Genomic DNA, 19736 nt, shown 5'->3' with positions numbered 1-19736 from the left:
TTTTTTAATTTGTAAGTTTCGAAACTGTAACTAAGTGTTTGTTTAGCCTCGTCCACCACATTCATCAAAACTTGGAATTTTATAACAGCAGAACGAAATAAGAAGTGAAATATATGAAACAGAATGCAAATTACAGGAGACTGATCTCAAATGTGTGGTTAACTAGGTCCACAAAAAGTTTCCTCTTTCTGAGTATCTGAACAAACAAACAAAAAACTGTGAAGTGTCTTCATGAACACAAAGCTGTAACTACCCTTCTCCACCTTATCTTCCCTTGTTCTCTGCAAACATGCGAAACCAAACTTTAGAAGAGAGCAATTTCCAAATTACAAGGGCACACGGTTTAAGAAACTTTTACAAAGCAATTCCCCCATTCATCTCGAGTCATCCAAATCTCTTCGATAAAGCATATTCCCTTTACATAGTCAATGCAATGTTCATGATCGAATCACAAGTCTATCAACACTTTGAACCAAACCAACAGTTCCATGATATGCATAAACAAATCCTACAAGATGTCCAATTGCAAATTGCTTATTTAGTAATGACCAAAGAAATTAACTTCTACTGTATACAAAAGAGCTTCTAAGAGATGTAGACTAGAGACAGAGCAGACAAGTATTCATCGAGACAAAAACATCTTAGTTATATAGATGACTCTATACTACACGAACTAGCTTGCTTAACCAAATCATCATTATTCAGACCAAAAAAATCCCGAACAGATTCATGCATGGCTGGAAAGAAGAAATTGGAAAAGAGAAATTTTCACCTAAGTGGCACCAACGATGATGTTATTGATGGGAATAAAGATGAGCTTCACAAAGAATCCCACGAATCCCATTACTACGAACCCGATAGCTGTACGCACTGCCACCTTCGTGAACTCTACAAAACAACAATTAAAAAAAAAAATACAGAATCATCAGATGGAGATAAAGCACGGATCTCTCTAATCAACATACGGATCTTCCCAATCCAGAAAAAAAAAAAAAAAAGACAAAACGATAGATCCAAGTAGCTCATACGATTAAACATACACAGATCGCTCATCATTACCTAATCTAAAAGACCACCAATTTCAAAAGGCAAATCAAATTGCAAAAATTCGTAGACCGATCTGGTTCAATACCTTTACGATCTGGTTTGTGACAACGCTTAACGAGGCGAATGCTGTCCTTGGCGAAGTCTCTAAGAGGATCGACGACGGAATCAATGGCGTCCATGGCGCTTTTTTTTCTGACGATTTTTTGTTTTTTCGTTTTTATTCGAAAGAGAGAAAACAAATTGGGAGTCTTCGGAAATAATTTAATGACACAATAAGATTAAGATATATAGAGAGAGATAGAGGGAACGTCACATGGATATTGAAGAGCCAATCACAGACCGAGCCTCGACGGAGGTTTGCCATGTCAGCAAAGTCAAACCTTTTACTGGGCTCACTCTGTACCTTAACCCAAGCCCACGAAAACCACTAAAGACACTAGGCTAGATTACACAAGTTATTAGGATGTTCTTGTCTCTGTTAGACGTGTTCTTGTGATCATGTTAATAATATTTATGATCTCCTGCAATCAAATTTTTAATGTTAGTATAAACGTTAAGGGATATGACACTTGGCTTCCTGAGATTGATATCGAGATGGCGGTGTGTACATATTTGTCTTCATGTGGAGAGGTCACTGGGGTTGCGTGGTTCTAGTATAGGAGAAGGATGCCTAGACAAGGCGCTAGAACTAAGTAAATGGATCTAACGTGGAAGGAATGACCCTTGTAGTTTTAGACCTGTTGTGTTGGTAAAAAGAAGACGTTCCACTAATATTACTGGCTATATGCTCCAAGTACTTGAATTTAATTATGCTCTTGATTCTTGGTAACAAATTAAAACATCTCTCCTAAGTTTCCTTGTTTATTACTTTGTATGTTAGGTCCTAAGAGGGATGCGCTCCTAAGAAGAAGATGAAGAAGCACAAGGCTCTCTCTCCTCTCCCTTATGCCTTGGTACAATGTATAAGTTATAATATGAGAGTTGTAACAACACATCATCTAGCTCCTCAGTTGAACAAGCTTTCTTTGATTTTCGCAAAAGGACAAACAAACAAACTCATATTAATGTCTTAAGTAGTGAGTTGTAAGGCTATGGGGAAAAAAAACAAACCATTACATTACTTGCAGAACATATTCTATTTACTCCATGGATTCAAACGTAGGAGCATACCAACCGATCTGGTCAATGAGCTTCTTCATCCTCTCTTCTTGTCCCTTGGAATCTCCAAAAGCAGTAGTGAAAGGATAAACAAAGGTAACCTTAGTGGCCATACACCTGTAAGCAACTACATCTTCCTTCACCAAAAACTCCATCACGTCTCTGCTAAATCCTCCTCCTTCTACCTCTGCCACCAAATATCTCCCTGCATAATTAATCAATGTGTTATTTCTTCATAACTAAAGAGTCATTACCACACAGACACTATGATCCTTGAATGGAAGAAAAAAGAGTGACAAGTGATTACCATATGGGGTATCTTCAAGAACCACAAACTTAGGATTCTTCTGAGTGCTAACTATTGCTTCTTTCAATTTCTGTGTTGAACACTACAAAGAATCAGAACGATGCTAACTAAATTGAGATGATGAAGATGTTGGAAAAGGGAGAAAATAGACCTGAATGGGATCTTGTTTATCGGTTTCAGGTATTGGCAATGGAAATGAGAAGGAAGATGAGGTTGGATTCGTGGATACACATCCTGGGTTCGTAGAAGGGCAAGGCCTAATTTTGCTACACAAATTGATGAGAAGAGGAGAGTTAGCATCAAAAGTGAGAAAACGCAAAAGCTTTTCTCAATTAAGAGTGTGGAGAAGAAACAAACCCATTGAGAAGACCGGTCTGGACGAACTTGGATTGGGTGAAAGGAGTGGTGAGTGGCTGAGAAGAGGAGAGAGAAGGAATGGCTAAGGCAGAGGAAGAAGAAGAGGTTAGAGAGAGAGCAAGAGCAAATGAGATTAGTTTTGGTAAGAGAGGGATCTGAGAAGACGAAGAAGAGAGTTCTTGACTTTGTGGGTTTGTCAGTGAACACAAGAACTTGGTGGTGGTGCCTCTTGGCCGTGGCGGGAGGATGAGTTGCAAAGTTGTGACCAAACTCATGTTTGAGTTTATGTTTATGGTTACTCTCATCCTCCGATCCTGTTATTATATTTTCCACTTACATATAGCTAATTTAAATTTAACAAAAATAAAAAAAGCTCTTTTAGTTTTTTTTTTTCCTGGGACAAAAAAATATATATATATATATATATACTAATAGTATATGATTTTCAGAAATCGTTGTTCGAAATTCAAAATTAATATATGGGATTAATGGTGTGCTAAGCAATAAGAACCTTTTGTAAGCTCCTGTTGTTTGCTACTCCATGATAGCTTAATGGCGCATGCATCCCCCAATGTTCTCTCATCCAGTGGTTTTCAGATTTCTAGATTTTTTTTTTTCTTGTTTTTATTCTACAATTATTAAAGTACATTTATTTATATACAAAATATACAATACCCGAAGTACATTGTAACTAATCATATGATTAGAATTGAGTACTTAGGAGTGTGTTAATTATATCCCTTGTTATACGAATTACATTTGAACCTTTCATTAAATCAATATTGACTTCAATAAATATTGACTCATGGCACTAGGAACGAGATATCAAAAGACGTTCAATCGTCGTGAAGTACTAATGTATTTATTTACGTCACTATATTTACACAAGAATTCAAAACATCATACTGTGTTTCTTCTCAAGCAAATAAGCACAGTTTTGATCATTTTGCAAGGAAAAGGGAAATGAAGAGGATTCCATTGGACAAGGAGACTCTATTTTTCCGATTTCGTAGGTAATGCTTCTCTACGCTTCCATACCTTTTTTTTTTGTTTTTTTTTTTGTGCGTGTCAAAGCTTCATAGTATTATGATATTATCTAATAGTAAGATTTTGGTAAAGATGAAAATGCAAACAAAGAGATAAAGATGATGTATTTTTTTTTTCTTTATTATGTTTACATCAGAGTAGAATCTACAGCTTATGTTAGGATGAACTACTACGTACTAATAAAGACCATATATTCCACATACGTATCACGCATGTATGTTTTTGTTTAAGGGTTGGTTAACTTACGAGGAAGACGAAATTAGTTCGGAATCGAAGTAAAGACTTAGTATTAACACAAAAGCACCAGTGACAATCCGACATTTGTTATGTGGTGCCATGATGCCATGGAAAGGTCGCATTAGCTTTAGATGGCTCATGTCTGTCAAACCAATTTCACCGTCATTGACAATTTATTATTACCGTTTACTGTTTTTCATCCCATTTAAATTATATTTAAAATAATCGATTGATATGCGGTTGGAGTGAATCGAACCGGCGATCGAGACGTGGACTACCATTTATGTTTTCCATTTAAGTATTTACTAGAAACAATTTTTTTATTAAAAACAAAAAAAAAAGAGAGAGAGAGAGAGAGATCACTGAGAGAAGGTTGACCAAAATCGACCAAGTTAAGACTAGGTCTTCTTGCGCAAGCTCGGGTTACAAGATAATCCAGTACTGATATACGCTAATTCCAGTTTCTGAAAGCAAAGGGTTTGTTTAATTTGATAGCTTGAGTTTGCGAATGGACGGAGAAGAGCTTACCGAGCAGGAGACTGCCTTGTACGACCGCCAGATTAGGGTTTGGGGTGCTAATGCTCAAAGAAGGTTACTACTTTCTCATCTCCTTATCCTACTCATCACTGTTTCTACTTACTACTTATACTGGGTTAGCGTTGATTTGTTTCAATTCCTCTTTTTTTTTTTTATATTTCCGAGTTAGTTGCTTCTAGACTAGTTGAACTCGTAACTTCTGTGCTCCCTTAGGTTGTGTTCTGAGATCATCATGTCTGTTCTGTTACTGGGCATTTCCAAGGTTCATGTTTCAGCTGAGATTGTATTTGGGCTTAAGACTTTTAAAGTTTTAACTTAATTCGTTCTTATTCACATTTTTGCTTTTTGCTGAAGCTTATTTTAATGATACAATACACTATCATGTAACTACTGTGGCACGGTTTGATATAATGTGAGGTTTGTGTTTTGCTTGCAGATTGACCAAATCTCATGTCTTGGTATCTGGAATTAAGGGGACTGTTGCTGAGGTAGCAGTTGTAACTCTTATCATATTTCTGTTGAGATGTCATGCTTTTCAATTAGCTAGTTAATCTAATGGTCTTTTACTGCCTTTCTTGGCTTTGTGTGTGCGTCTCCATTTGGTGGGTAGTTTTGCAAGAACATTGTGCTGGCAGGAGTTGGTAGTGTGACGTTAATGGATGATCGTTTAGTGAACGAGGAGGCCTTGAACGCAAACTTCTTAATTCCGCCTGATGAAAATGCTTACCGTGGCAAAACTGTTGCTGAGTTTTGTTGTGATTCACTCAAGGATTTCAACCCTATGGTCCGTGTTTCTGTTGAGAAAGGTTCTTCTCTGATACCTCTCCTCTTAACGTTTGATAACATACCAACTCTTGTCTGATCATTTTTCCAAATCTTTCAGGTGATTTGTCTACACTTGGCCTTGAATTTTTCGAGAAGTTTGATGTTGTGGTTATAGGCTACGGTTCTCGTGCTACTAAAGTATGGATAACAATTTTATATAGTTTCCTCTTGCCCTCATCTTCAGTTGCTTCATAACGTTGTATGTTTTTCTTTTTGTTTGCAGAAATCTGTCAATGAAAAATGTCGGAACTTAGTGAAACGTGTGGCATTCTATACAGTCGATTGTAGAGACTCATGTGGTGAGATCTTTGTCGACCTTCAAAACTACAAGTACACAAAGGTACTTACATGATTTGATGTTTCATCTAGTTCAGTTTTAACTCCATTAACACCTCCTCATTCCATAATTTTCGGTCGTCCTTTATATTGTTTTCTTGGCAATTTTCTTTCCACAGAAAAAGCTTGAAGAGACTGTGGAATGCGAACTTAATTTTCCGAGTTTTCAGGTACAAATTTAACACTAACTTTTGCTTCTAATAATTCTTACATCTGCATATGTAGTAAAACATAAAGTTTTTGGTTTATTGCCGCAGGAAGCTATATCAGTACCTTGGAAACCATTTCCTCGGAGAACAGCAAAGCTCTACTTTGCTATGAGAGGTTGTTACTACTTACAGCAGCTTAATTCTTGATAGCTTTTCGGAAACAAATGAAAAATGAGATCCCATTGCAGATACAAAACAACAAAAGCTGCTCTAATAATCTTTGGTATTCTAATGAGATTTTTCAGTAATAGAAGTGTTTGAGGAGAGTGAAGGGCGTAAACATGGAGAATGTTCACTACTGGATCTTGCCAGAGTCTTGGAAATCAAAAAGCAACTCTGTGAGGCAAATGTAAGCGTGTTCTTTTTCTTTTGCCATTCCTTTAGAAAATGTCACTCAGTTTACTGAAAAACTGAATACTGTAACAGTCTGTCAGCGAAAGCCTTATACCAGATAGTCTCTTGGAGAGACTAATCACCGGTACTACTGAATTCCCACCAGCTTGTGCCATTGTGGGAGGAATACTAGCACAGGTTCTCTCTCTCTCACTCTCTCTTTTCCCCATTCGAATCTTCTCACTAAAAACTTGGAATCTAACAAGAGAGCTTGCTGATGTTGCAGGAGGTGATCAAGGCAGTATCATGCAAAGGAGACCCGTTAAAGAACTTCTTCTACTTTGATGGTGAAGATGGGAAAGGTGTGATGGAAGACATTTCTAACTCTTTTACCTCCTCTTAGTAGTATCAACCAGTGAGTCCTAAATTTCATCTAACTATGATGTTTCATGAGATCCTATTTAATTAATATCTCAATCGTTTGTTTTTTGCTTTCACATTATTATGAAACGTATAAATGAAAAAATATTCTGAATTTTTGTGCGGGTCCGTTGTGATTTTCCGTGGTAGAATCATTTTTTTCAGTTATTGACATCTGAATTGTTCAATTTCATTCAAATTTCAAATATTATGTATTAATTCAAAAGAGTAAAACTCAGAAAGTAAATTAAATAGAGATTAGAGTGAAGATCTCACCAGATTTTTCATTAAATAGAAATTAGTGAGATCTCACAAGATTTCAACTTATTGTTATAAACCACATCCTTCTTACTACTCATAGTAAAGTAAATTGTAAGAAGGAAAAAAATGGAAGAAAGAGAGGAGAAGAAACACGAACGACTGAAGCAGCAGTTGAAGGAGCTTGAGAAAGAATGGACTGACATGAAAACAGGTAAAAAAAAATCATCTGCTGTTTCATGGATCACCGTAGAAAAAGCTGTTGAGTTTGTCGAAAACTCTCCAAGGAAACTAATGCTCTCACTCCAGCACGAACCAGAGGCAGAGATGATACAAGTAGGATCACCCTTAAGGAGAAAACTCTTTCACGACTCTGATGATGATGATGGTCAAACCAAGAAGACGACATCTTTGTCTCATTCATCTTGTTGGTCTTCCAATGTGAAGAGAGCGAGTGATACCACGAAATCGAAAAAGAAGACGACGATCGAAAGGATTGTCTCGGCTACTATGGTGCTGCTTTTGTTATTTGTTTTGTTTGTGTTGATGAACGGATTTGATCATTTCTCCGTGAATACACATATCAATACTTTGGTTCCTACTTAATATATTTTCTTATTCGTTTAGAAAATGTTCATTAAACTCAATAAAGAAAAAAAGGTTTTCTATTATTACCTCTAGCCATCTCTTTTTTTTAGTTCATAGAACCTCATCAAGGTTTGATGCAATTGTTTTGGCCAGAACGGTAAAGGCAATGTATGTTATTTGGGATGAAAGATTCAAAAATGAACTGGTTTGATTACCCCTCTCTTAGCTATTTCACCCAATGCTAGTAAAATTGCAGCTAGCGACTTCTCTGTTCAAGATTCTCCTCAAGTATTGTAATAGGCCTAAAAGAAGAAAGCAGCCAAGAAGGAGCCTGAGGAAACACATGTGGAGTCGAAGAAGCCAATTGTTACATCTTTATTGGGTTACGTCTTTGGAAATTTAATTTTGTGACATATTTCAACAGTATTTGTTTTGTTCCATGTAGTTGAATCGCCTATCTTTTTTTACTTGGGTTTCACGAAGATAAAAAAAAATAATTTGACTATCAAAGGAACAAAATAATATAATTTGATTGCTAACTTCTGCTAAAAAGAAAGAAAGGCTTGGGGGAGAAGAATCAAACCCATTTTGTTTTCACCTTAATAAATCAAAACTAATTCTCAAAAAAATTAGAACTTTGAAAAAGAAAGTAAAACAATAATCACGAAAACGATTAATAAAGGGAGACTTGCAAAATTAGACTACAAACTTGAGTCAATCCCAATGTTAGACCCCTTTTATCTCTCTCTCCAACATTTGCCACTTTTTCCCTATTAAATCTTTGTCCATTCATTTTATTCACAAAAATGTCATTATTTCTGATTTATTTGAATTTCTTGCGAAAATATTTATTACATCCATATCCTCATCTTCTTCTTTTATTTCCGGTTGTGCCACCGCCATCAATTTTCCAACAACCATGAACAACCAAATTTGAAGCTCTTAAAGCTTCAACAACCTGAATTTATAAGCTTAAATAACATACAATGCTATGAGAACTTCATTTTTTTCCATCTCCTCTCCATTTTAATCCAAGAAAATTTGCAAGTGCATTCATCTTGTTATAAGTCATGATTCTTGGATAGTGATTAAATTGGTGCTGGGTTTCTTCTGTGGTGACTAAAGACGACGTCCTCGGTGCTTGACATTGCGAAACAACCACCGATAAGGTTATTTTCCGGTAGATTTTGTGATTTTTCTTGATTTTTTTGCGAAATTAGACTTCATTTGTTAGTCTAACCGTCATAATATCATGTAAAGTCTACTATGTGGTCAAATTTGCAATTAAAAATTTGTTGAGTTTCGAGCCCGTAGTCTGAAATTTCAGTCTCCTTAATTTCATTTGAAAACAAAAAAAATATGGTTCAGACTGCATTATAATCTTTCTGTCGGACATTTCGTTTGCAGTCTACTAAGGTGTATTTTTGCAATTGACCAAATTCTTAACTTTTTAGTTATGACTATCGGACGAAGTCTTTTTCCGATAATAAAAGAGTAGACTTCTATAGTGGCTATTTTTGGATTTGACCAAAATATAAAAACATTGACCAACATATTATTGATAGAAAATTAATTAGTTGACTGCAAAAGAAGTCTACTAGTTAAAAAATTAAAATGTTGGTCAACCCCAAAAATGACTACGGCAGACTGCAAACGAAGTCAACAATCCTGGAGACTTCGTACGTAGTCTACTTGGCAAAAGTCAAACTTGGTCAATTGCAAAACTAACCACAACGAAGTTTACTTTTTCTAGTTGACGGATAGATGAAGTCTACTTGTTAGCTAGAAGTCTACTACTTGTTTGACAGAGAGAAGAGCTGTAGATGACGAAGATGAAGAAGAAATGTGATTATGATTTGATGAGAGACATATTTTTTTGAGTTTCAGAATCGCTTATCGCCAGAGAGAGAGGCAGAAGGTGGAAGAGAAAGAAATGAAAATTATTAGGGTTAGGGTTAGTGAAATTAGGTATATATAACTCGGTTAATTAAAACCGAACGGTTATGCCCTGCCAAACCGAACCGAACCGGTAACCGAATTACCATATTAATTTCGCCGATCAGTTTATTGATCCTCTCACAGATGCTGCCGAAAACCAAACATCTCGGTTTAATCGGTTCGGTTCTCTCGTTCTGACCGAACGCCCATGACTAATTATTAATAGTTGATGGCATAATAAAGTCAACCACCAATAGTCTATAGAGAAATCTACTTAAACAAACTCTAAATCAAATAATTTTAACCTAATCAGCCTTTCCTCCCTTAATTTGACTCATTTATATGTAAATTTATTTTATTTCAATGCAAGAAGTCTATGTGGTTATTATTTGGTTAATAGGTTTATCAAATTATTTTTTTATAAATTTTTTAATTAAAATTTAAATTATAATTAAAGAGTAGATCTATCTTTATGTCTTCATATATATTCAATTTGTAATCTACATTAAATAAATCTATTGCAGATTTCCTCGGATTACATCTGTCATTTTGACTTTTGTTTATTGTTTGATCGTAAGAGAGTCAACTGTAATTTCAATACCATTAGTAATTATGTTTCTCAAATATTAAATATGGGATTTATTATTGCATTTAAGGCCAAAAAAAGTTATACAAAATGTAATTATCCCGTTAATAAATGACAAAAAATTATCTCTTTGAAAAGAAATCAAATAAAAATAATAAAATAAAGCAATGACAAAGCTCTTACCGACGTCCTCTCTTTTTTTTTAATCTTTAGGTCGGTGCCATGTCGACGCCATCAACGTTAGAATCTCGCCACGCGTGTAAATTGAACCGAACCGAAACGTACCAGACAGACCAAAAACTGATTGATTCACGAATTGAACCGATGGACTAAACCGGAATAGTTGTATGTCGGCATCAGCTTTCTTGTATTCCTCTACTAAACCGTCGTACCCCCGTTTCACTAAGCAAAAGAGCCAATGAAAAGAGTGTGAACCAACCAACCTAATCAACTGTAGCAAACCGTACAATACAATGTCTTCTCCAATAGAGAGAGACCTTTCCTTTCTATAAATTAGGTCCGCTCTTCCTTTTCACATTATTTACCTTTTCTTCTTCTTACAGAGCCTCGATACACTCACAGACTTGTCTCTCTCTCTCTCTCTCTCTTTTAACATCTGAAATTTTTCACACAAAGCCCAAAAATTTTCCAAAGGAAACTTGCAAGGAAGAAAAACAAAAAAAAATGGACAAGTTTTGGACTTTCCTCACTGCTCTTCATTCAGGCGCTGGGTATGATTCTCAAATCTTCCTTACATATTATTCTTTCCAACAAAACCACTTCTTTTTTATTGTTTCCTCTGTTTCGATTTCTAATTTTAAACGTAATTGGTTTTTTGTTATATGCAGGCCCATAGTGATGTTGCTGTATCCATTGTAAGTTTTGTTTCCTGTTCTCGATCTCTCTTATTTTCGTTTAAAGATTAGAAACTCAAAAATCTGATATTTATGTGAATAAGTTAAATAATTGAATTTATGTATATACAACACAGGTACGCATCGGTGATAGCAATGGAGAGCGCAACTAAAGTAGACGACGAACAGTGGCTTGCGTATTGGATTATCTATTCGTTCCTCTCACTGATTGAACTGGTTCTGCAATCGCTTATTGAGTGGATCCCGATCTGGTATACGGCCAAACTCGTGTTCGTGGCTTGGCTTGTTCTCCCCTAGTTTCAAGGCGCAGCTTTTATCTACAACCGTGTTGTCAGAGAGCAGTTTAAGAAACACGGCGTCTTCCGCTCTTCCCACCACTCCAAGGCCACCAAGCCCAACATCCTCCAGTCCATTTTCCCTAACCGGGTATGTAGTAACTACTATTAGGAGTTCTAGAACTCGAATTGGGTCAAAGAAAGATACTTTATTTTTTGGATTAATACATTTAATATTAGTCCTAGGAAACGTAAAGGGCCTATAATTCTCTAACGTAGCGACCATAAGCATATAACAAGTGTGTTATCTAGTTTTTGTTTATGACTTTTTTTGATAATTAATTGTGTATTTAAAAATGATTGATGTAGGAGGGACACGAGGCTCACAGTCACTGATTCAGAAGAGAGAAGAAGCCTGACTAGTATTACTGTAATGCTCAGAGAGTTGGTGATGGTCACATCATGTCCTGTCTAATCTACTTTTGTTTTTTTATTTTAAATTTAGAAAAAAATGGGTATGGAATGTTGTTGATGATGATGACTCATGAGGTGTGTGTTTCGATTTACATTAGAAGTGGCTTTCCACCTTGTCGTATTGATTTAGTTTCCACGCGTATATGCTAATGTTGTTCAACCAATCCATCTCTTTTATTTTAAAAGACTTTTCATTAGTCTTTGATGTTTAAGTATTTTAAAAACAGATGTATCTGAAGTTTCATTATCTTATAGTATGCGACTCAAATATCACACCGAACCAACCCACACTATTTGCAATATCCAAACGTGATGTTTTGGCTGACATTGACATTGCGAAAGCAACTAACCTATGAAAATTTAGTTCTATTGATGAAATAAAAAGGTGACATCAAAGAGTGAAATTAGACAATGCAAGCAAAATTGTGAAGAAAAGGGAGATACTTTTTGACTTAAACTCTTGATGTGCAAAATTGAATTAACTAAGCTTCCAAAAAAGAAACCACACAGAACTTAATTCATCCTCTGAGCAGCCTCCTTGGCTAGAACTCTCTCCTTAGCCTTAGTCTTGGCCTGCGATTTGGATCCCATAATACCACCTCCCCACTTCTTACGGTACTCTTCAAACTTGTCATTGAAGTTTGCCTATGCGTATACAAATCGAAATCAATTTGAAATCATTCTACACACACAAATCATTCCAAAACACAAATGTAAACAATCAAAACATCATTCTCTCACCTTTATGGCCTCCAGGATTCTGCTGAATTCCATCTTGTCCTCGTTCTTCACTGTGGTCAAACACAAACAAGATGCTGTTTTCTGGTGGACAATCTGCAACAAAGGAACGAGATCACAGATCAATTACAAGTTTTTTTTAGTAGAGAAAATCTGTAAAGGCCCTCAAAAGTAAGCAAAATCATAGTTACCGCTCCCAATCGTGATTTCCCCTTGACAATGCAGTAAGGAACTTCCATTTTCCTGCACAATGCGGGCAACCAGACGACTAACTCAATCGGATCCACATCATGAGCAATCACTACCAACTGCGCCTTGTTCTGCAAACCAAACAAAACAGAATAGGTTTCAGTCAAGATTGCTGCAGCAAGCTTATAAATTCAAAGAGAGTGACAATTGAATTAGTCAATAAAGGAAGAGACCTGCTCGATGAGGTAAGTCACATGATTGAGACCATACTTGACAACAATGGGCTTCTTAGACTCAGAAGGTTTGCCCTCAGCCTCTGACTGAGCCTTCTTGAAAAGACGCTCCTTCTTGGCAGCTTTGTCCTCAGGCCTATACTTGAGAAGTACCTTGAACAGAGGAGTGGCTGCAAAATTACACAAACATTGAGTTTAAGTAGCTAAAAGGGTAATTTAAAAAACAGAGCAAAAACAGGAATAGAGATCAAAGACCTAAGCTTTTGTCGAGGGTCTTAGTAAACTGGTTAAGTGCAGGTGGAACCTTCAACCTCTGCTTCAGGATACGCTTCTGCCTCTGCAGACGGATCGATTTAGGCCATTTGATGTACCTGGAGAGATCCTTTTTGGGAGGCAATGCTCCTCCGATCCCAAACTGCTTAGGACGCTTCTCAAATAGAGGGTTTGTTACTTTGTCCTGAAACCAAACACAATATTCAGAAACTACGAACAGATCGAAGGAATGATATAATATCTACAGAGAGAGAAAGTCACTTACAGCAGTCTTCTTCTTGGTAGTCACCTTAACTCCTCTCTTTGGGGCCTAAAAAACGAAATTTGAATTGTAAAAATTTTAAGAGTAAGAAATCAATTATTAACAGTTAGCTATAATGACACACATAATTCCAGATTCAATTACACATTTCTAACCAATCACAGCTACAAAAAACTATAATATCAAACTAACATAGTCGACATCTATCTATCAGCTTGAATTTTCAAAAACAGCAAATGTTTCAGACGTGGCCAGCGAAAAAAACACAACACTAAAATTGGATTGACGAACGAATCCGGTGCAGAAGTTTTACCATTTTCAGCTTTCCTGCAGCTCAAAGGACTGAAAGAAAGAGAAGACGAACAAAGGAGAGAGAGAGAGACAAGCCAAAGAATATATATAAATTAGGGTTTATTTATTTTCTTGTTACGTGATTTGTCTATATGGGCCTTTTTGTTGAGGTCCATATAAAAATAAGCTGTGTAAAATCAATATGATTGGGCTTATTATTAGATGGCCCATCTATATAACACAACTAACATAATCAAAAATATTTAAAAAAAAACCCTAAAAAGCCTTTACAGTTGTGATTATGTTCTCGCCTTTACTTCTATTCTCTCTCTCTCTCTCCCTTTCTCAAGATTTTAGAGAACAGAGGAGAGACTCAAATTCGTACGCTTTTTCTTTCCCCGGAAAGTTTGTTTAATTTTGGAAAAGTATATATAATTCAGTCAGTTACACTTTGAGAGGGTTGGCAAAAGCCGAATCGGTGGAACCAAAAACAGAAGGGAGAGAGAGAGAGAGAGAGTGTTCCGTGTCGCAAAGATTTTAAAAAGTGTTCCTGCTTTGTCTTTTTCTCCTTCTTCAATTCTTGTTTTCTTTTTTAATAATTGAAACGGCGGTTTCATCTTCTTCCTCTTTTTTAAGTGTTTGTTTCTTCTCTTGGATTGTTTCATCGTTACTTATGATGGATAATAACATTGAAGTGAAGCGAGAGATTCCTCCACCTTCTTCTACTACTACTTCGCCGTTTGGCTTTCCCGGAAGAGAACCTGTTCCTGTTGTCGATCTCTGTAGCAGCGATGATGACTCTGACATTGGAGATATCGCCGGTGGGTTAGACCAAGTATTAGGAAGACCTGACCGAAGATATGATTCTGGCAACTTCGTCGGTGTGAAGAGAGCAAGAGATACTACTTTTGGAGCTTCTTCGGAAGCTGCTGGTAGGAGTAATGTGAAGAAGGTAACAACAGTTGATGAGCTGGCTGTATCGTTGCCTGAAGGATTCGGCCAATCGAATCCTCCGCCGGTAAATTTGACGCATGCTATTCCCGCGAATCCGTGTAATGTCTTCAGGCCTATGTCTCCGCGGCCGCCGCCGCCGACGCCGTCCTCGGGCGTGTCCGGGAGGGTTGGTAGTTGTAAGCAGTTCTGGAAAGCTGGAGATTATGAAGGAGCACCTGGCGCTACTTGGGATCTTTCTTCAGGTCAAAACCAAATGTTACCTTTGTTCATTAAACAGTCATATGGAATGTTGATGATACTTATGTCACACTGTATATTTGGTGTTTCAGGTGGCTTTGATCATGTAAGAGTCCATCCTAAGTTTTTACATTCTAACGCAACTAGTCACAAATGGGCTCTTGGAGGTATCTTTATTGATCAACCTTTATTCGAGCTAGCTTTACACAATGAGTTTGCATCCCTCTATTTCGTTGATTTAATCTGTTTTCTTTTGTTCTCTTGTGCAGCTTTTGCAGAGCTTTTGGACAATGCGTTGGATGAGGTTGTTTAGCTTCTTAACTTGTTATAATGTTGTTGTATTAGACAGATTGAAGTGCATTCAACTTATGCGTTGTAGTAATGTTTTCTCTCGGTTATATCAGGTTGCTAGTGGTGCTACTTATGTTAAAGTAGACATGCTTGAAAACAACAAAGCAGGAAGCAGAATGTTATTAATTGAAGGTATACACTTTACTTAGCACATCTTAGAGAATCTCTTCCCTGTTTTATTCATGTCGTTATTGGTTGCCTAATTTGCAACACTTTTTCGTCCACTTCTCGATGCTCATGTATGAGAATCCTTATGTTTTGACATCCAGATAACGGGGGTGGGATGGATCCTGAAAAAATGCGACAATGCATGTCTTTAGGATACTCCGCCAAAAGCAAAATTGCAAACACCATTGGACAATGTAAGCATTAAAAACTCGAGTGATATTTATATCAAAATGTTTGCAGAAACACGTTTAATTCATTTATTGCTTATAGATGGCAATGGATTTAAGACTAGTACAATGAGACTTGGAGCAGATGTCATTGTATTCTCGCGTTGCCCTGGAAAAGATGGAAAGAGGTTAGTTGGTTATCATCAATATGTTACCTCTTTTGGCTATCATGTTCTTACTCGTTTTGGTTCGATTGTATTCTCACTACCTTAGAATATAAACAACAGCTGGAGTTGTAATTTTTTGTTATAGTCTATTTTACTTGATGTTGGTTTTAGCTCTACGCAGAGCATTGGGCTCCTATCATATACATTTCTCAGGAGCACAGGAAAGGAGGACATTGTTGTACCTATGGTAATCTTTCTTTGTTTCACTTGTGTGACATTGTGTGTGACCAACTCCATGGTCTGCCACTTGGTTTCCCTATTCTAAGTAGTATTCTGATATGAAATTCCATTTAACTGCTTGGCTCCACAACCTGATTCTTCTGAGTTCTGATATATCGTCTACCACAAAAATCGTACTGCTTGGTAGATAAAACCTTTGGCAGAGAATCGTGATGTTTCCTTCTCTTTTAGTACCTTAGCTTGTATCTCAATTGGTAACTTTTTTTCAGTACTGCTGGTAACATTGTAACTTAGCTTTGTTTTTTAACTGTCCACACATCTCTTTTGCCATGGAAGGAAGATGTTTTTTCATGCCCAAAACATATACTTTTAATTTAGATGAATTTGAACTCTAGTTATGATTCATTATTTCGATCTCATGAGCCCTTTTTTCGTATTTCAGTTTTAACATATCCGGTTATGCGTCCCATTTATCCATCCTTTTAGCAACTCCCCTTATTTTGCGTTTTCATGGATGAATTCCGTATTCACTTTATCCTTATATTCTCTTGTAATGTGATTTATAATGACAGCTTGACTACGAAAGAAGGGACTCTGGGTGGAGTAAAATAATCCGGTCTTCTCTTAGTGATTGGGTTAAAAATGTGGAAACAATAGTTCAATGGTCGCCATTCTCTAGTGAAGAAGATCTTCTTCATCAGGTATATTTCCCCTTTGTTCAAAGCAGTTGCTAAGTCACTTATCCATACAATGAAATTTGCCATGAGAGTTACAACCCAGGAAACAAAAAGATGAGTCAATTATAGTGATTATTGTAGTACATTCTTAGCTATATGATCTTCTTTTTTTCTCTACCACTCATTTGATGTGGGTTTTCATCTAATACCACCCTTTGACTGTCTCTGTGAACAAATGTTATCACTAATTTGTTGCTTCATTTGTTGTAGTTTGATCTGATGAAGGATCGTGGCACACGGATAGTTATATATAACATGTGGGAAGATGATCAAGGGATGTTAGAACTTGATTTTGATGCTGATCCGCTTGTATGTGTTTTTATTTGCTCAATGTATGTAGATCTATTGTGAGATGATGATGCATAAGAATTTTTATGCATATCATATTGTTTATCTGCAGGATATTCAACTTAGAGGCGTCAATCGGGAAGAGAAGAACATTAAAATGGCTTCTCAGTTTCCTAATTCTAGGCACTTCCTGACATACAAACACTCACTAAGGGTATAAACAAGTCAGATGTCTTTTTGTCAAAGTAGTGCTAGTCAGTCTCATGCTAGTTAGGACTGTATGTATATCTGTAGTATTTCAATTATAGTGATTATTTCAGTAGGCAAAACATTTCAGTAATTACGATAATTGTCAAAATAAAAAAAAAGCTTGAATAGGTTTATTATTATGAATCTTGTTCAATTAGCTGCATGTCCTTCTATTCTAAATTCATTTCTCACATCCTTTTTGACATGTTCCCAGAGTTATGTATCGATCCTCTACCTAAGAATTCCACCTGGGTTTCGTATCATTCTACGGGGAAAAGATGTTGAGCACCATAGCGTTGTGAATGACATGATGCAGACTGAGCAGATCACATATCGACCACAGTCAGAATCATATGGAGTTTGGACAGATGTAAGTTTAAGTAACTCTATAAAACTAGCCTTCATATAGTTCTTTATTTATTACAAGCCATGATCTTTTAGTTATAATATAATAAAACTGGTATCGTGCACAACTTCTTTGATCAGATGTCTGCTATTGTAATGATTGGATTTGTGAAGGACGCAAAACATCATGTTGATGTTCAAGGCTTTAATGTCTACCACAAAAATCGGCTCATCAAGGTTTCCTTCTACTTAAATGGCGTTTTGCTTCCCAAATGATATTTAAGAAAAATAGTAGATTCTCATATTCTTGTGTTTTTTTCTTTTTCTTATTAACTTGTGTTATCAGCCATTTTGGAGGATATGGAATGCGGCAGGCAGTGATGGTCGTGGGGTCATAGGTATTTGTTTTATATGTAAGGTGTGTTACTTTATTTTTTTACTTTTTATGTGAAGATTACAAAGCTAGTTTCTACTGCTAATAGGTGTTCTAGAAGCTAATTTTGTCGAGCCTGCTCATGATAAACAAGGGTTTGAGCGTACAACAGTTCTCTCTAGACTTGAGTCACGACTAGTTCAAATGCAGAAGAATTACTGGTCTGATTCTTTTCTCAAGTTGTTCTGAAATCCAGCTTCATTGAGCCGGGCATGAATGTTTCAGGGCTAAGAATATTCCATTCCTTTTTTTGATCAGGAGGAACAACTGTCACAAAATTGGCTATGCGCCTAGGCATGGAAAGACTGTAAACGATTATTATCACAGAGGTATAGTGTCTTTTATTGGTTTTATAACGTCCATACCACATTTCTAGAGAGTTTACTTGTAGAGAACAATCATGTAACAATGTCTTGTGGATGTTAGACTCATCACCAGAAAATTATCCTGAGGGATTTGCTCAAACAAGAAGCAAAACTCCTACCCCAGCTTCTGACAAGTTCTACTCTCCAAATCATAAAGAGGACAATGGTGTAAATGATGGGAAAGATGGTGGACAGGTATATATATACTCCCACCAAAATCTCAAATCTAAAATCTAGAGGAAAATCCTTTCAAGGACCTTTCCATTGTAATAGATTTCTCAATTTTCTTTGGTACACTCTCAGTTGCAAGAGGAGCTGCGGCGTGAGAAAGAGCGTAGGAAGGCACTTGAAGTTGAGGTGTGGTCCCTACTTTCTGACATTTTAACTGTCTCGACAGTTTCTCTGCAAGCCTGATGGATTCCTTCCTGGTTAATTTAGGTTCAATTAGCAAGGCAAAAGATAGAAGAAATGAACAAAGAGCAAGCGAATCTGATTCAGATATTCTCAGAGGAAAGAGACCGACGTGATGGGGAGGAAGAAGTTCTGAGAAATAAGCTAGAGGTTCTTTATTCATGAAACAAACCTTTCTTGGTTAACTAGTGTTGTTATCATTTTGTATGCTCACCACCTTAAATAACAAAACCTAAAACAATTCATTTGCAGGAAGCGTCGAACACGATTGATGATCTGTTGAATAAGATTAAAAAGCTGGAGGGATCTAGAGGTCCGAACTGGAGACATTGAACTTGCATATATGGGGAGGTTAGATTACGACAAAAGGTATATCTTGTGTAAACCAATTTGATTAATAAGGCTTCTCTAGCATCTCCATTAAATTTGTGACTCGACCTGGTCTGGTTGGGTTGGATACCATGTTGTAAATTAGTGTTATTGATAGGAAATTTGTAACATCTATAAATGTTTTTGACCTTTGATTGATTTATTTTTCCCCTTACAAACTTCACTGTAGCTTTAGCAGCTGTCATTTCGGTAACATTAACGAATTCCACGTGAAAACCAACCAAAATTAGTAGTATTAATTTGGGTTGACTTTGTAGAGATCTTGGCTCAATTATATTATCCATACCAATATGACTATACAAAGAATCGATGTCTAGTTTATTTGATGTCAGAAGGGATTAAAAGTTTTTTTTTCATATATTATTATTTAAGAAGAGAAGCGTGTGTGGTTTTAAATAAGGTCAACTAAAGAAGTGGGAATCATTCCAAAAAAAAAATGAC

At 36.4% G+C, this 19736-nt stretch overlaps 6 protein-coding genes and 1 long non-coding RNA gene across 8 annotated transcripts; 4 read left to right on the top strand and 3 right to left on the bottom strand.

Moving 5' to 3' along the window:
• Positions 1-60: 60 nt before the first annotated feature.
• On the bottom strand, positions 61-1314 carry LOC104717781 (protein transport protein Sec61 subunit gamma-1). Its single transcript, XR_756297.2, has 3 exons — positions 1133-1314; positions 773-888; positions 61-281 (listed from the first exon to the last, which is right to left on the bottom strand). It is a non-coding gene; the product is annotated as a protein transport protein Sec61 subunit gamma-1 (long non-coding RNA).
• Positions 1315-2046: 732 nt separating this feature from the next.
• LOC104717780 (thylakoid lumenal 17.9 kDa protein, chloroplastic) lies at positions 2047-3420 on the bottom strand. The gene is made up of 4 exons (XM_010435407.3): positions 2870-3420; positions 2664-2778; positions 2513-2582; positions 2047-2410 (listed from the first exon to the last, which is right to left on the bottom strand). Exons 1-4 carry the CDS (start codon positions 3172-3174, stop codon positions 2187-2189), a joined length of 714 nt encoding a protein of 237 aa, XP_010433709.1. The 5' UTR covers positions 3175-3420; the 3' UTR covers positions 2047-2186.
• Positions 3421-4417: 997 nt separating this feature from the next.
• Positions 4418-6930, top strand: LOC104717779 (SUMO-activating enzyme subunit 1A). Its single transcript, XM_010435406.2, has 10 exons — positions 4418-4744; positions 5127-5178; positions 5301-5496; positions 5574-5653; positions 5739-5855; positions 5971-6021; positions 6109-6175; positions 6306-6409; positions 6487-6591; positions 6680-6930. Exons 1-10 carry the CDS (start codon positions 4662-4664, stop codon positions 6794-6796), a joined length of 972 nt encoding a protein of 323 aa, XP_010433708.2. The 5' UTR covers positions 4418-4661; the 3' UTR covers positions 6797-6930.
• Positions 6931-7200: 270 nt separating this feature from the next.
• Positions 7201-7742, top strand: LOC104717778 (protein SINE4-like). Its single transcript, XM_087469717.1, has one exon. It carries the CDS (start codon positions 7201-7203, stop codon positions 7675-7677), a length of 477 nt encoding a protein of 158 aa, XP_087325843.1. The 3' UTR covers positions 7678-7742.
• Positions 7743-10592: 2850 nt separating this feature from the next.
• LOC104717777 (HVA22-like protein d) lies at positions 10593-12004 on the top strand. Its single transcript, XM_087469176.1, has 4 exons — positions 10593-10914; positions 11032-11058; positions 11175-11484; positions 11703-12004. The coding sequence occupies exons 1-3, from the start codon at positions 10868-10870 to the stop codon at positions 11353-11355; spliced, it is 255 nt and encodes an 84-aa protein (XP_087325302.1). The 5' UTR covers positions 10593-10867; the 3' UTR covers positions 11356-11484; positions 11703-12004.
• Positions 12005-12153: 149 nt separating this feature from the next.
• On the bottom strand, positions 12154-13946 carry LOC104717776 (large ribosomal subunit protein eL8z). Its single transcript, XM_010435403.3, has 7 exons — positions 13816-13946; positions 13506-13550; positions 13223-13424; positions 12968-13137; positions 12737-12865; positions 12549-12641; positions 12154-12452 (listed from the first exon to the last, which is right to left on the bottom strand). Exons 1-7 carry the CDS (start codon positions 13816-13818, stop codon positions 12321-12323), a joined length of 774 nt encoding a protein of 257 aa, XP_010433705.1. The 5' UTR covers positions 13819-13946; the 3' UTR covers positions 12154-12320.
• A 112-nt stretch (positions 13947-14058) lies between these two features.
• LOC104717775 (protein MICRORCHIDIA 7) lies at positions 14059-19453 on the top strand. 2 transcript variants are annotated; one of them, XM_010435402.3, is made up of 19 exons: positions 14059-14989; positions 15077-15151; positions 15254-15288; positions 15389-15467; positions 15605-15697; positions 15774-15858; positions 16009-16084; positions 16650-16778; positions 17025-17123; positions 17215-17316; positions 17566-17721; positions 17838-17933; positions 18043-18094; positions 18179-18290; positions 18388-18458; positions 18556-18689; positions 18798-18851; positions 18933-19055; positions 19158-19453. In XM_010435402.3, the coding sequence occupies exons 1-19, from the start codon at positions 14467-14469 to the stop codon at positions 19236-19238; spliced, it is 2175 nt and encodes a 724-aa protein (XP_010433704.2). In that variant the 5' UTR covers positions 14059-14466; the 3' UTR covers positions 19239-19453. The 2 variants fall into 2 exon arrangements, with proteins under 2 accessions (XP_010433704.2, XP_087325301.1); XM_087469175.1 differs by having other exon boundaries at positions 14089-14989; positions 16019-16084.
• The last annotated feature ends 283 nt before the right edge of the window (positions 19454-19736 follow it).

The sequence above is a fragment of the Camelina sativa genome, chromosome 10 (genome assembly GCF_030686135.1).
Source record: "Camelina sativa cultivar CO46 ecotype springtype chromosome 10, ASM3068613v1".
Lineage (NCBI taxonomy): Eukaryota > Viridiplantae > Streptophyta > Magnoliopsida > Brassicales > Brassicaceae > Camelina > Camelina sativa.
The sequence above is the reverse complement of the archived record's forward strand: the minus strand, read 5'-3'. Positions and strand labels throughout refer to the sequence as shown.